The sequence below is a fragment of the Salvelinus alpinus genome, chromosome 11 (genome assembly GCF_045679555.1).
Source record: "Salvelinus alpinus chromosome 11, SLU_Salpinus.1, whole genome shotgun sequence".
NCBI classification, from domain to species: domain Eukaryota; kingdom Metazoa; phylum Chordata; class Actinopteri; order Salmoniformes; family Salmonidae; genus Salvelinus; species Salvelinus alpinus.
The window spans coordinates 35416529-35432614 of NC_092096.1; the positions used below are offsets into that span (position 1 = coordinate 35416529).

Here is a 16086-nt window from a genome sequence, read left to right on the forward strand (position 1 = left end):
TGCTTTCTCGTGTGAGATACGTTCAGCCTCTTGCGAACTGAAGGAAAATTATGAAACACAGAGAGACGAAATATCATTTTTTTATTTATTTACTTATTCTTTTTTTGGTCAATTTTTTTGCTTCCCTTGGCATCCGTGAATACACGCCACTGTATTTGGGTGACTGTCGCCATTTTCGTTTTCAGAGGCTTAAGTTACAGTAAGTTGCATTGAGGGTAGCGGTACGTAGTGAGAGTAGGTCTAAGGCAATAATGGTAAGCACCACATATCTGGCTGATAACATGTTTTCCATGCTATTTGATCAATATAGTTTTTTTTTATTTCATGTGGATGTTTTTTCTATGACCCTATTACCAGCAGAACCAAATACCCGCTCTGCACGACTGAGATCGGGAAAGGAATCAACAACGCCATGTCAGAATCACCAAGTCATTTTAGTGTGCATGCGCTGCATCAAGGATGGCAATAAATTCTGTTATTTCACTATCGGGTTCAGGTCAAACCTGTGTGCCCATTTTATTATGCAAGTGCCAACATGATTCCAACCTTGGAATGCATGGCACGCGATATCACCCACTGCGTGCCCTCCTTTGGCCCAATGATGTCCATGTTTCCCTTTGAACGAGGGGGCCGTCCGTGGTCTCTGTGATGAGCAATATACATGTAGGTCTTTATGGAAGACTAATATGTATCCCAGGGTTGAAGCATAACTCATTTGTGTCAATTACTTCAACACAGATGGCTTATTATAGTAATGAAAGATTACTATGGAGTGGCCTGCCTGACCTTAAAGGGCCCCAGTGGACTAAAAATAAGTTTTTACTGTCACATACATCATGTGTTGTTTTACAGGGTCAACCATAATAGCACTGCACCCCTGGAGCAAAGTATGGTTAAGTGCCTTGCTCAAGGGCACATCGCTTGGCTACCTGCCACCCTACAGCTTCTCCTCGGGGGTTGAGTGTCTTCTCCAGGGATGAGTGCTGTCGGGTGGGGTTCAATGCTCACTGCGCTAGACAATGACATACATCCATCACGTTGATGACGTCTATAAAGTCTCCGAGGACATCTGCTGAGAGCTGAGGGGAGAACAGATACCCCGACTGCGGTGCGCTCCACTCCGCCCTCGGCTCCGTGGGCTCCCCTCTCCCCTGAAAACTGTCTCCATCTAGCGGTGCTCCGGCTGAGCATCAGTAACAGTGCCCAGAGACAAGGAGGCTGGAACAACGGCCTGTGTATTAGCAACCACCGTAAATACACTTTCAGTCAAAGCTCATTTTATGCACAACGTACTGCATGCTATTGCTTTGATGTGATACTACTCTGTCAGTACGGTGTGGTATAATTTCACACTGCCACCGGGGCTGACCGCCTGTACGGTGTCCGTTTCAGAGAGATATTTGGTTAATGCTGACACGGTCGTGCATAACGGGGTATCCGCAAGGCATCAAGGAGGAGCGCTCCATTTGATTACACAGAAGTTAAAGGATGCCCGGAGCTCGTGACACGCCCCCTACGAACTGGGGAGAGGAACTTGGGCCTTCGGCGCAGCTGCAAAGCAGCGAGAGTGACGGAGAGGAGAGGCAGCCGAGCCAACAACTTCCATACTCCCATTTGTTGCTCTCCTTCGGTTATTGATTCCCCTTCTCTCTCTAGTGGTTATTATATAATTATTCAACGGTTGCCTCCGCTGGTGACATTTTGAGCTGGAGCGGCAGCTTGTGGATATGGTGGTGGCACACTTGTGTATTTCTGTGTGTCTGTGTTGAGCGCGTGTGTGTCCGTGTGTGTGATTTTATGTCCTTTCGCGATTCAGCTGCGAACACAGAGCACAGTTGTCGGTGTGGACTCGGCCCATACAGTCATTGGTCTACGAAGAGGATCACAGTCGCGCGTTTCTTGAAAAGCTCGAGCTCTAGGAGGGATAAAGACGCCGGAGGCGCGAGCTGATCTTCAGGGTGTTGTTTGGCTAGAGAAATAGCTCGAGAATGTCCTTGTATGACTGGAGCCAAGTCTTTCCCGGTGTTTGGAGCACGGAATTACCCCCGTGTTGAACTTGTTGCTGGTTCGTTTCAACCCCTTTTCCAAGGGGAGAATATTCTGCATACTTTTGTGTGCAGAGAGGATTGTTTTATATTAGAAAGAGAACGGAAATCTTTATTTTTCAAACCAGTCGCTTTTACGCGGAGGTGAGTGGGCTACATTATTAGTTTGTTGTATGTGCTTTCAATTTCCAGACTATTGCCGTTGAATCATGTATGTTATACTGCTAAATATTGGTTCGGTGGAGTCACTGATACTAGAACCATTGACTACTCGCTCTCACGCTTTACATTCACTATCGACGACAGTAGGGATATACGTGGGACATGTCTGTGCAATGATTTTAGATTTGATTATTTATTGAGTTTCAGAAGGAAACAGAATGAACAGCAAGTGGACGATATATTCATATCAACCATGCATGATTTGTTGCAGTGTAGCCATATGAGTAGGCTAATGCTTGGGTTGTTTTCCTGCCTCTCCAGATGTCCTCTCGCCGCGCTGTGGTTCTGTGATCGCCCACCGGAGCGTCGAGAGCTCTTCACCGGGACCGGGTCGCACACAGTGGGTCACCATGGCAGCGGGAGTGGCGGCGTGGTTACCATTCGCCCGGGCGGCTGCTATAGGATGGATGCCGGTAGCCAGTGCGCCCATGCCGACGCCCCCACCTGACAACCGGCGAAAACAGGACGGGCTCATCTTGCTCAATGTCAGCGGTCAGAAGTTCCAGACGTGGCGGAATACATTGGAGCGGTACCCGGACACTTTACTGGGCAGCACAGAGCGGGAATTCTTCTTCCACGAGGAGACAAACGAATACTTTTTCGACCGTGACCCGGATATTTTCAGACACATTCTGAACTTCTATCGTACCGGGAAGCTGCACTACCCGCGCCAGGAGTGCATCTCGGCCTACGATGAGGAGCTGGCCTTCTTTGGGATCATACCGGAGATCATAGGGGACTGCTGCTATGAAGAGTACAAGGACCGGCGGCGGGAGAACCAGGAGAGAATCCAGGATGACGAGGACAGCGAGAACCAGAACGATATGGTCCCGCCGGATATGACATTCCGAGAAACCATGTGGCGGGCCTTCGAGAACCCCCACACGAGCACCATGGCCCTGGTGTTTTATTACGTCACCGGCTTCTTCATTGCTGTTTCCGTGATGGCCAACGTGGTGGAGACGGTCCCGTGCGGGACTTTGCAAAATCGGGTCAAACAGGTGTCGTGCGGGGAGCGGTATGCCTTGGCATTTTTCTGTCTGGATACGGCCTGCGTCATGATCTTCACCGTGGAGTACCTGCTGCGTCTAATGGCGGCGCCCAGTCGCTGGAACTTCATCAAGAGCGTGATGAGCGTCATCGATGTGGTGGCCATTATGCCCTACTACATCGGCCTGGTCATGACGGACAACGAGGACGTCAGCGGGGCCTTCGTCACCCTGAGGGTCTTCCGGGTTTTCAGGATTTTCAAATTCTCCCGCCACTCTGCGGGGCTGCGCATCCTGGGCTACACGCTGAAGAGCTGCGCCTCGGAGCTGGGCTTCCTGCTCTTCTCCCTCACCATGGCCATCATCATCTTCGCCACTGTCATGTTCTACGCCGAGAAGGGCTCCTCAGCCAGCAAGTTCACCAGCATCCCAGCAGCCTTCTGGTACACCATCGTCACCATGACAACTCTGGGGTAGGTGCCGATCCAGTTTACCATACAGTGCAGATGTGTGATCAAATGCTCAGGGGGTGTGTTTTCGACCCTAAATCAGCAGCATTGGTTTGCTGTTGTTCTCACCTCTGAGTGTGTTCTCTCAATGCAGCTGCAGTGTGAATGGAAAGTTGGGGAAATGTCTCAGAGGCCTGCCTAAATCCTCCATTTACATGAAACACCCTCAAGTGAACGGTTTAGGGCATTCACACAACATTCACATTCAAAGGCCTCAGAGGCATTTACCTTATTCACAGGCCAAGCTGTAGGCCTATGATGTCATCATATCCTAACCACTGTAGCAGTTCTCGTTATTAACATTCACACCTCTTCAACACTGTCAAATGAAGAGAGCTATAAATGGAAAACATGGGAGGAACAGAGAGAGATCAATGACAATATTTAAATTTCAAATCAGAATATACTACAATAGATTTCTCTCACACAGCATTTCTCTCTCGCTCTCTGCCCCCCCACACAAACACACACACACACAAACACACACACACACACACAGTGGCCTTATATTCTCTTTTGGTTGCTCCTCTCTTATTTGGCTTACAGTTGATTCAATTTAGCCATACTCGGTTTGAAAAGTGGCTGCAGCGTTGCAGTCTAAGCTGTGCAAGAGGCATATTATGTCACCGTGTTGCTGTTGATGTGTACACCCATTCATTAATATGAGTCCTGGGGCTACGGTTCATTGACGCCTTTGCCGGTTTCTCCCACCTGCGCTGTGCAGTAGTAGCCTATTTTGCGCTCTCCATGGTGTTGAAAAAGAGAGTGGCGCGCTGTGGGGAATCAGAGCCGCAAGCATAGCGGTTGCATTGCGTTCTCCGCGGTGCTGAAGCGGAGCAGCAAGCATGGCAGTGCAGTACTGTGCGCTCTCCATGGTGCTGAAACGAAGCGCTGCGGCTCTTTTCAGCATTGCGCGCTCTAGCATTGCCGTTACTTTCCTTGCCAACAGTTCACGGGTGTGAATCAGCCTCTAAAGTGGTAATCAAATGGAGCGCTAAAACCCACGTCTGACGCTTTGATCACAGCGCCGTTGTAGTCCATTCGGCACATGAACACAAACGTGGAGTGTCAGCGTCATAGTTAACATGATGGATTTCACAAGGCTCAATTACTCATAGGTCAAGAGCTGGTATTTCTCTATTTGATTGGTTTGTTTTGTTCATTATTGAGCCTACTGCCTGACAGTTTGTCTATATGAGTCTCTCAATGAATTTGATTGGAAGGCCTGTTGTGTTCTGATTACTTTATTCTGTAATTGCATGTGTAAGAAGGGGAGGGGTGGAGAGAAAATAGTGGCTGAGAGAAAGAGGTAGAGGAATAGATTGCCACACCTCATTGTGTGTAATTTGTGTAGTTCCATGTCCCCACTGTCAGATTGGATGATATCAATAACAAAATGCAATTACTGGTTCACACTCACCACTGAGCTAATGGCTGACGCAGTAGGAGTGGCTTGTTCTTTCTGTGAGTGTGTGTGTGTGTGTGTGTCTTGGCCTTTCTGTTAATGAGATAGGCCTAAGACAAAGAAACTCAGGGAAGAAAAGCAACCTCCTCTCACTCCCACTCACACACACACACACATTAACATCACTGATACACAGCCAAGCTCCCATCCACAACCAGAAACCATTCTGTTGGCTCATAGAAGCCTCACCTCTTTGTTTTGCCGATGTGTCAATCAGCTGGTTACTGTGTGTGGTGTGTTTCTGGCTGCAGTGCCAGTGTGTGTGCGGGCGATGGCAGTACCTGAGGCCAGTCTGTGTTTACTGTGCCCAGGGCTTGACAGGTGGTGACTACACAGCTGCACTAGCCTTTGTTTGAGAGTACGAACACACAGTCATCTGTTTCTATTCTATTGCATCGGTCCAGTGCCTCACAAAAAGCCATTGGATGAATCGAGTGTATGGTAAAATGCCCTGGACCGTATTATCAAAAAGAAATACTTGTCCAGTACTCATGTCTGTAAAAATCCCCACAATTCTCTCAAATGTGTGTGTCTGTGTGTGTGTGTGTGTGCGTGTGTGTGCTCGTACATGCGTGCGAGGAGTGTTTTGGTAGATTGAGCAAGGACATAGCTCTTAAGCGGACGTAGGCTATCGTTCTTTAATGTCTCATTACCTTGCCAGGCTACCAGAGACAGGGATGGATCTGTGGCTGGGAACTGCAGGGAGCAGGGGAGGGGAGGGAGGTGTGCTCAGTGAAGCAGGTAAAACAGAGAGGAGGGAGGGAAAGAGAAAAATATAGAAAAAGAGAAGGATAAGGTCATAGGGAAATTTGGAGAAAGGGCAAAGAGAGAGGGAGTGAGATAAAGGTGGCAAGACAGAGAGAGAGAGAGACAGAGGGAAAGAGCGAGAGACAGAGAGAGAGAGATAAGAAGGCATAGCAGAGAGCAGAATGAGTTTTCTCTCCGTGCTGTGTCTTTTATGAGCCCACTGCAGCACTCCACATTGCTCAATGCACCCATATACTCTAGCAGTATCACTGGCTGCACCAAATTCACCATTATTAACTTGGTGGTTCGAGCCCTTCATTTTGATTGGCTGACAGCAATTGTTTAATATCAGACTGTATACCACGGATATGACAATACCTTTATTTGTACTATTCTTATTATGATGTTAACCAGTTTATAATAGCAATAAGGCACCTCAGGGGTTTGTGGTACATGGCCAATATACTACGGCTAAGGGTTGCATCCAGGCACTCCGCATTGCGTCGTGTGTAAGAACAGCCCTTTCCCGTGGTATATTGGCCATATACCACACCCCCTCAGGCCTTATTGCTTAAGTATACCTAATCCTCTTACTGTTGCTAGCTCTCTCAAATCCCCAGCCTGTCTCTGACCTGCAGTATCACGCTGTATAACGTCTGGCTCCTGTGCTGCAGTTGCCCAGGGGTTCATTTTGTACTGTGTACACTGCGTGTCCATGCTGTACCTAGGCAGATACACAGCCAGAGACAAATCCAGTTGCGTGTCCAGTGAATTACGGCCTAATTTCAGCCAATTCTCCTTCCAGCCTGTGATCCATTTAGTACGGCCAGGACTCCCGCGGTTTGGATATCCCCGGACCTGGAAGAGAGGCTTTGTGTGTGTATCTGTCTGTCTCTGCCTTTGTCTGTGTGTATCAAAGATTGGGAGGTGAACAACTTGAATTAATCAATTAATCAAATGTTCTTAGACGACCAGCAAAGTGCAAAGTCAAATAATAACCGCGGTGGTTCTAGAATGTGTAACACTTGAATAACTTGAATCAGTGTCACAGCTTAACCCCCTTGTCCTGCTTCTGCCCCCCCCCCCCCAGGCCCCTCACGGTCCCACTAATTGACTCGTTTGTGGATTTAGTGAAATCGTCCGGGGCCAATTAAATCACTGCCATTCTAATTGGCTTATTCACTGTCAAACGGCATCCATTACTGAAGCAGCTGTCGCTACTGGAGATGCGGAGGAGAGAATGAGTGGAGCGAGAGAGAGACACTAATAGACTGACAGAGGAGAGAGGAAGAGTGAAAGACAGGCAATGACAGAGAAAGAGAGAGAGAGAGAGATAGGAGAGAGGGAAGTCAGCAGACTCACTAAATGAGACACCTTTGTCCCTTAATCAAGGGCTCAATGTGGACCCTCTGATCTGTGCAGTTCACTGCAAGGGATGCCTAGCCCTATGAGGATCTGCAGCTTCAATGGACAACCGTTTGTTACTTGCCGAAGGTGTTACACACATTGTATAGGTTGGCTATGCATGATGTTACTCAAGGCCATAGACTCATTCTAATAGGAGGTCATATAGAATAGGATTTGTCTCTAGGGTCTAGTCAGGATTACAGCTCATATGAACTCAGTAGTCACATGGGGAGGGTCAGTGGTTAGAGGTCAAGTCTGTTGGGGTCACAAAAGGGTTACAGGCATGATCAGGACTCTCATTAGTATGTCTGGAGCCTGGTAGGGACACTGCCTCAGGTTACATCCCTTACTAACTGATCCTAGATCTGTATGTCTTGAGCCCAATATGGAGCCGGACTCAGGTTGCACTTTTGACCAATTATGAGTAGGCTTTGGCTAGTAATTGGTTGATGATGTCATTGGAAACACTCATCTTCCTCAGTCTTTTTTTTTTACAAGAAAACGTGCCATTTTCACATATGTTGATGTTGGGGTGCTGGTATAGTGCTGGTTGACTCTAATGACATTTCCCTTTAATTTAGGGCCGGTTGACTCTAGTGACATTTCCCTTTAATAAAGTGCTGGTTGACTCTAATGACATTTCGCTTTAATATAGTGCTGGTTGACTCTAATGACATTTCCCTTTAATATAGGGCCGGTTGACTCTAGTGACATTTCCCTTTAATAAAGTGCTGGTTGACTCTAATGACATTTCCCTTTAATATAATGCTGGTTGACTCTAATGACATTTCCCTTTAATATAGTACTGGTTGACTCTAATGACATTTCCCTTTAATATAGTGCTGGTTGACTCTAATGACATTTCCCTTTAATATAGTGCTGGTTGACTCTAATGACATTTCCCTTTAATATAGTGCTGGTTGACTCTAATGACATTTCCCTTTAATATAGGGACGGTTGACTCTAGTGACATTTCCCTTTAATAAAGTGCTGGTTGACTCTAATGACATTTCCCTTTAATATAATGCTGGTTGACTCTAATGACATTTCCCTTTAATATAGTACTGGTTGACTCTAATAACATTTCCCTTTAATATAGTGCTGGTTGACTCTAATGACATTTCCCTTTAATATAGTGCTGGTTGACTCTAATGACATTTCCCTTTAATATATTGCTGGTTGACTCTAATGACATTTCCCTTTAATATAGGGACGGTTGACTCTAGTGACATTTCCCTTTAATAAAGTGATGGTTGACTCTAATGACATTTCCCTTTAATAAAGTGCTGGTTGACTCTAATGACATTTCCCTTTAATATAGGGCCGGTTGACTCTAATGACATTTCCCTTTAATAAAGTGCTGGTTGACTCTAATGACATTTCCCTTTAATAAAGTGCTGGTTGACTCTAATGACATTTCCCTTTAATAAAGGGCTGGTTGACTCTAATGACATTTCCCTTTAATAAAGGGCTGGTTGACTTTAGGCCTGGAGGGCTTCAGTGTCTGCTGGTTTTCATGAGTGTTTTCTCTGAACGGCTGGTTGGTTGGTGACTGGTTTAGACCTGGGGAACAAGGTTACTGAGCTAGGTTGAGAAAGCAAACCAGCAGGCGGTGTGCAAAGACTTCCGACTAAACCATGCTAGATGTCGGGGATGTGCGTGATTCATCTAAGAAATCAGATGAATTAACTAAATGAGTGTTTCGAAAACATCAGTCAGAAATGGTCAGATTCTATCAAAGTCACGTGACGGGAGTAGATACCCAATTATGTCACAGACGGTGGCCCAAATGTGCAGTTCTGCTCATCACGCGCCACACGCTCCCGCCATGTGACCAACCATGTCACAGCATGGGACTATGACAATTAGAGGCTGAGCTACGACAGGAGAGGCGACAGTTCAGTTGACCACGTACCCGAACGGAGTGGACTGCAATTGGAAGATGAGGATGTTTTACTTTTGACTATTGTTTCAATGACATAATTATGGTAATGATCTGTGGTAACGCTGGGACTAATGTCCCTGTGTCATGTTGAATCATATTCTAATTCCTATATGGAGTCATACACACAGAGACACCTTTCTTACTCTATCCATATCGTTGATACATGTTATATCATATATTATATTACATATCATATCATATATCAATGTATAGAGGGTTCCCGGAGTGAGGGGTATTACAATTAGATTCCTCACTACTTTGTTCTCCAGCTGTTTGTTTAAATAAAGATTTAAGGCTTTGAAATTGGATTCCAGTGCAGCATGTGCTCAGACATCTATCGATTTAAAAAACTGCAATTACTTTTGGGAAAGGTTTTTTTCTTTTCTGTAGTGTATAAAGACTGCTTGAGCTGCTTTTATGTGTATGTGTTTAATGATTTGTCCATTCATCTAATAATGATTTCTACAGTACAACAACGGAATATAATTGAAATCGAAAAAACAAATATTTGCACCTTACTTGGATCTGATAATGACTGCTTCTTCCATTCCTACTGGGGTTCTTGAAATATAAATGATTCACAATATTTTATTTCTTAGCATTTTCTCATTTAAACAATCGTTATTAGCGCATGTGTGTGCATACGTTTGTCGCGCGTGTGTGTGTGTGTGTGTGTGTGTGTGTGTGTGTGTGTGTGTGTGTGTGTGTGTGTGTGTGTGTGTGTGTGTGTGTGTGTGTGTGTGTGTGTGTGTGTGTGTGTGTGTGTGTGTGTGTGTGTGTGTGTGTGTGTGTGTGTGTGTGTGTGTGTGTGTGTGCGCGTGTGTGTGATGTAGAGATGTTCTGCTGTGTGCACAGTATGTATGTCCACAAGCCTAACTACTTGACTTCCTGTAACTACCTGACATGTCGTGGCATAGTCCCCTGTCTATACAGGTGATACAGTCCACCTACCGACTACAGTGGAACACACACTGGCCCTCATCTCTGGGTGAACAGAACTCTGGAGCTGTACATGTATATTCATCAATGTATCTCTCTCTCTTCATCCCTGTTTCTGTATTTCTCTCCCCCTCTCTCCTTCTCTCTGTCTCTCCACCCACCCTTTCCCGTCTCTCTCTTTCCCTCTTTTTCCTCTCTTCCTCTCTCCCCCCTCTATTACACCCTTTGTCTCCATATCTCCCCCATGCTCCTCACCTCCCTCCCCCCCCCCCCCCCCTCTCTCCATGTCCGCATCAGAAGGCTTTTAATATCCAGGAAGTGAATTAATAAACAGATCAAATCATACAGTACACTCAGATGTCAGGCACCAGTTACAGCGCGGCTGGCGGCAGAGAGGAACAGAGAGAGGAAGCAGATTTCAGGTGAGCAGGCCAACTGGGTTAAGAGGTGGTTGTGTTGTTACCACTGTCTTCTCTGATTGGCTGGTGTTCGGCATTCAGGGCCAGACAATAACCATGCTAACATCACTTTTCGATCTTAATTTAAGGTTAGGGTTAGGCATAAGGTTAGCAGTTTGGTTAAGGTTAGGGTTAAGGTTAGGGTTAGAAATTGTAGAAATGGGTGGGGTTTAGCCACAATTATGCCTTTGTGGCGGTGTTAGTGATGATGATTATGTAGAGAGGTCCAGTCCAAAGAGGCAATTTCAGAGCCCAGCAAGAACGTGAATCGATCAAAGACAAGTGAGTGCTGTCTCTGATTCATATTTGAAATTGAGTTGGCAGCTACAATCGGTGTTAAAGGCATCGATTTCCTCTCATACCATCCACGCCTGTTGCAAATCACACCCATACAACAGCTTTAAGTGTTTAGTGTTCACTGAACATTGAGTTTTGTTAGGTTTTGCACTTACATGAGTAATATGTAAACAGAAAACCTGGTCATCATCAAGGACCCCACACACCCCAGCCAGGAGCTGTTCTCTCTCTTACCGTCAGGCAGACGCTATCGAAGCACGAGGTCTGATACCAACAGGCTCAGAGACAGTTTCTATCTATAAGCCATCAGACTGCTGAACACTTGAAGTGGACTGCTCTAATTCTCCGCACCTTAGCACACATCACAACTGCTGCTACCAGACTCTTATTATACTGCTACATGTATACAGTTGCCCCCCATCCGCCCCTTCTCCAATACACGTGTACATATTGTACTATAAATGGTGCCTTCCTGCATTATACTTATGCTACAATCTTTATTCTCTTCTAATTTACTTTATGTTCGTATTCTTATCTTTGACATTTCTTATTGTTGTTGCGTTGTCGAGAAGGAACCTGCAAGTAAGCGTTTCATTGGATGATGTATAACATGCGTATCCCGTACATACGACAAATGCAACTTGAAACTTGGTGTTCTTTATTCTACCTTTGGGGTGTCTTGCTCAGTGTCGTCCATCTCTCTACACCCCATCCCTCTCTCTCTTCTTTCTCTCTGTCTCTGGGTGGCTTATGTATGCTATTAACGGTGGATTAGGATGGGCCTAATTTAATTAATTCGTTATGCTGCATGGGTTAGGATCTAACACACACGAACGCACACACACACGCACGCACACACACACACACACACACACACACACACACACACACACACACACACACACACACACACACACACACACACACACACACACACACACACACACTCTCTCTTGTATAGCGCGGTTAAGTGATTATTTTAGATAGGATCTTTAATGAAGCCACCTAGAGACGCGCTGGAGTAGAAAGGATGGCTTCTCGTCCCAGAGAGAGGAGGAGAGAACAGAAGAGAACATTACTGAGGAAGGCTTCAACTGCAGGCTGCAGCCTTTACCGATGGAGCTTGGCCCGGGCTTTGGCGCTGTTGGACGGTTGGTCAGGTGGTGTCATAATGGTGGTTCTGTATAATGAGGAAATGATCTCAATGACATAATGTCATAAATGGTAACGGCTAACATTATGCTGTTTTGGGGAAGTAAGTAGAGAAACAAAGAGTTGTGTTGGGAGAGAGATGGAGATATCACCCTAGGAGAGGGTGATTCACAGTTTGTTTTTGGGAAAGAGATTGACTGACAGATTGGCATATACAGTTTGGCAATACTTCCTGTATTGCGTTACGTCCATAAACACAGCTAGCTTCGTTTGCTTCTCTGAAAAAGCTAGCTATTGACCTACCTAACATCTTGAAACTGGTGTATTTTCACACACCTCTTGCACAGAAGCCTTACATCTGACGAAAACGGCAACCTTTATTCTCCATACAGGATCACTTTATGCTTGGATGATTTGCGTTTTCTCCCCCTCGTCAAATATTATGAACGCAACAGGGAGTTGACGGATAAGCTTTTCAAGTTAAATCTCAACTGTGTTTATGTTTTCCGGTTTTACAACTTTGGGTGTCTGCCGTCCGCACAGGCATTTGCAACTAGAACAAGACATTACTCAAGTTACAATAGATATGCCAGTGGAAAACGACTGCCCCCTTTCATTGAAGCGACAGAAGTTCAAGGCCAACCGCGGTACTGTAGGCATTGTTTGCAGAAAACAGGATCCCCCATTGTAGTGAATGGGAAAATGGCAATATTTGTGGTCAATCTTCGTGTAAATACAATTTTTTTCTAATACACCAGATGTATGTCCTTTAACCAATTATTTTGAAATCGCACAAAGAATAAGTTATAAGGATCGTTTAGTTGCTAATGGTAGCCTGCAGTACCCCGGTCTGCCTTGAACTCAAGTTAGTCAATGAGAGGGGGCAGCACTGAGCTAGCCTGCAACGTCACTTTCTGGAGTACCTCAAACTGCATATTAGACACCATCTTAACCGACTTCATTTGGCCTCGATGCGCTATTGAGTATTCACATAGGAATGAACGTTGTCACGTGATCGATAGCTTTATACACTCATATACAGTAATTGAGATAGGCACTATGTTGGATCCTAATACACTGTGCAGTACAGTATGTTAATGAATTCCCCTAAACAGCCTATCAACCAGTCACTTATCCAGGCCTCTTGTCTTCTTCCATTGATTATGTCTTAATATAAACAGAGAGCGACAGACGGTGACAGGTGGGCTCTGTGGCCCAGACACGCAGCAGGAGATGGACAGGAGACAGGCAGGGAGTCAATAGTCCTCTACTGAGCTGTGTTACTGTACAACCTTGTTTTCATTTGTGTATGGCTAGGCTATCATGTGTTGGCTGTTTTGCTATGAGGAGAACGAGCCCCTAGCTTATTCCTTTGTGCTGTCAAGGTGCATTTAGAGTCAGGGCCTAACTGGACATTTTGCTGTTCTCAGAATGTCTGCTCAAATGGAGTGGAACGGGGGTAGAGCGCCTTGCAAATGGTGCATGTCAAGTGAAACACATACAGGCACTCACAAATACACACAAATATATGCGTGCACGTACATGCACGCACACACACACAAACACACACACACACACACACACACACACACACACACACACACACACACACACACACACACACACACACACACACACACACACACACACACACACACACACACACACACACACACACACACACACACACACACACACACACACACACACACACACACACACACACACACACACACACACACACACACACACACACACACACACACACACACACACATAACAAGCACTATAAATGAAAGTACAAACCTGTAGAGAATGAAACATGTGCTTGGGGTCAGAGATACACCTTATTTTCTATTTTCTTTGTCCCTTTCTCTCTCTCCCGCTCTTTATCGTTCTCTCTTTCTCTCACTCTCGCTCAGTAGCGGTGCGTGGGTAAAATCACTAGGGAAGCCAAGCTAGGGAAAAAAACACATTTTACAACCTATGTGTTGTGATAATTGCGTTGTTTTCTCTACAACCTGTTACTTCATATGCCTTGACACCGTGATATATAGGCCTAAAGGCCGAGACAATAAGAAGACACAGTGCAGAATAAATTCAACCACACCTTTGTTTCATCACAAAACCGGATAGCAACCTCTGTCCGGTGAAGTCCACAAAGCACATTGCATATAACAGACAGTTACATAACCTACAGCATAGTCAAGCAAGTTAATGTTTCCGACATTTTCGGACAACTTAACAACTATTGATTTAGAACCACAGAGAGTTACCGCAAGTCGCAAAGACAACAGGAGCTGCCTCCACTATTCCAGCACCATTTCAAAAATGTATGAATTTATTGTTGGTTTAGAATTGCCGTTATAATCATTGGCCAGTACGAAGAATTAAGTACAACCTTAAACCTAAACCCTATTTCCATCCATGGCTAATTTAGGAAAGGGGCAATTTTAGCTAGCTAGCCACCGGAGGACAACAACATAACGAGATGCAACAATTCAAGTTGTTTCTGTCTTTTTGCTTTTGATGTGATGTGATTGGTGTGAAGCCAAATCCAAACTGGCTTCCCTTGACACTTTATTTTTGGTGCACAAGGGACCATTCACAGTTGAGCTCACTCAGTTTAGCTCAGCGCTGATTGGCTATTATTTGACACTTTTTTTTAAAGGGAGGCCAAATGCTCGCTGACTTCCCTTGCATTCAGTGCTATGGGCGGCAACAATGGCATACTCTTTTTCACCAGACAGCATCATGTAGATGGTCTACAGATACAGAGACAGAGGGTTGCTGTTTTGCTCACACGTATGCTTTCTCCTGCGAGATACTGTTACAAGAATTTTGTTCTCAGTTGTTCATAATACCCAATTGAATGAATTACTCAGCCTGAAACCCAGAATTTGTAAGAAACTGGTTGAAATGAATCAGGCGGAGGCCCAGCTACAATTGTCAGGAATGTTTATTTAGAGAGCTCTGCTTATCATTTCCGGTACATTGGTCTATATACTTCACATTTCGTCATAAACGTCCCTCCGCCTCTCAGATACAATGGCAACATAGTTCACAAGTCTTCTTCTCATAGATTGTCTGCCACCTGTTATACAATCTACTACAAGGCCAAGGTCTCTCCCCTTCCTGGGTGGGGAGACTTCCATCCCTGTTATCAGTTTCACAGTGGTCACAAGTTGTCTGCCACAGTTCCTTGCCTACTAACCTTGCCTACTCTTTCTTATGGACAAACATTCTTCATCAGACATGATATAATTCTGTTAGTTATAATTCTATGATAAATGTTTACATCATTTAGTCATTATTCATAAAATTCCCATAACAGATACATTCAGCCTCTTCCGAATTTAAGAAACATTATGAAACACAGAGAGACGAAAGATACATTATTTGGTATGTTTTTTTATTTGTTTCCTGGTCCGTTTTTTGGGGGGAAACCTGGCTTCCCTTGGCATCCATGAATACACACCACTGTTCTTTCTCTATCATCACGTTGTCTACCTCGAAGGTTGGCTCGTGCTCATACTCCTTCTATACCTCTCTCTTATTCATCCCTCTTTTGTGCTCTTTCTATCTCCCCGTCATCTCCCTCTCTCTCATTTGCACCAATTTCATGGTACACTAAAGGTTGGTTAATGCTAATTCTCTCTCTCTCTCTCTCTCTGTCTTTCTGTCTCTCTCTCTCTCTCTCTCTCTGTCTCTCTCTCTCTCTCTCTCTCTCTCTCTCTCTCTCTCTCTTCCCCTTTATACGTGTGTGTGTCCGTCCGTGTGTGTGTGTGTGTGTGCCAACAGTATCTCTTTTAAATGGTGTTTGCAGAGCTCGTATCTGTCAGGCATATTGATGCGGCAGGTAGCCAGTAGCCTAGTGATTAGAGTGTTGGGCCAGTAACCGAAAGGTTGCT

General features: G+C 45.2%; 1 protein-coding gene across 3 annotated transcripts in view; it reads left to right on the forward strand.

Annotated features, from left to right (window-relative positions):
* The first annotated feature begins 1296 nt into the window (after window positions 1–1296).
* Window positions 1297–16086, forward strand: part of kcnd2 (potassium voltage-gated channel, Shal-related subfamily, member 2) — a 199518-nt gene continuing 184728 nt past the window's right edge. For 2 of the 3 annotated variants that reach the window (XR_011666901.1, XM_071332746.1), the window contains exons 1-2: window positions 1300–2189; window positions 2529–3729. Coding sequence is in view for 2 of the 3 variants with exons in the window: in XM_071332746.1 (XP_071188847.1) it covers window positions 2618–3729 (1112 nt within the window). In the remaining variant the exon portion in view is untranslated. Of the gene's footprint in view, window positions 2190–2528; window positions 3730–16086 lie in introns of all 3 variants that reach the window. The other variant, XM_071332747.1, reaches the window with a different exon arrangement.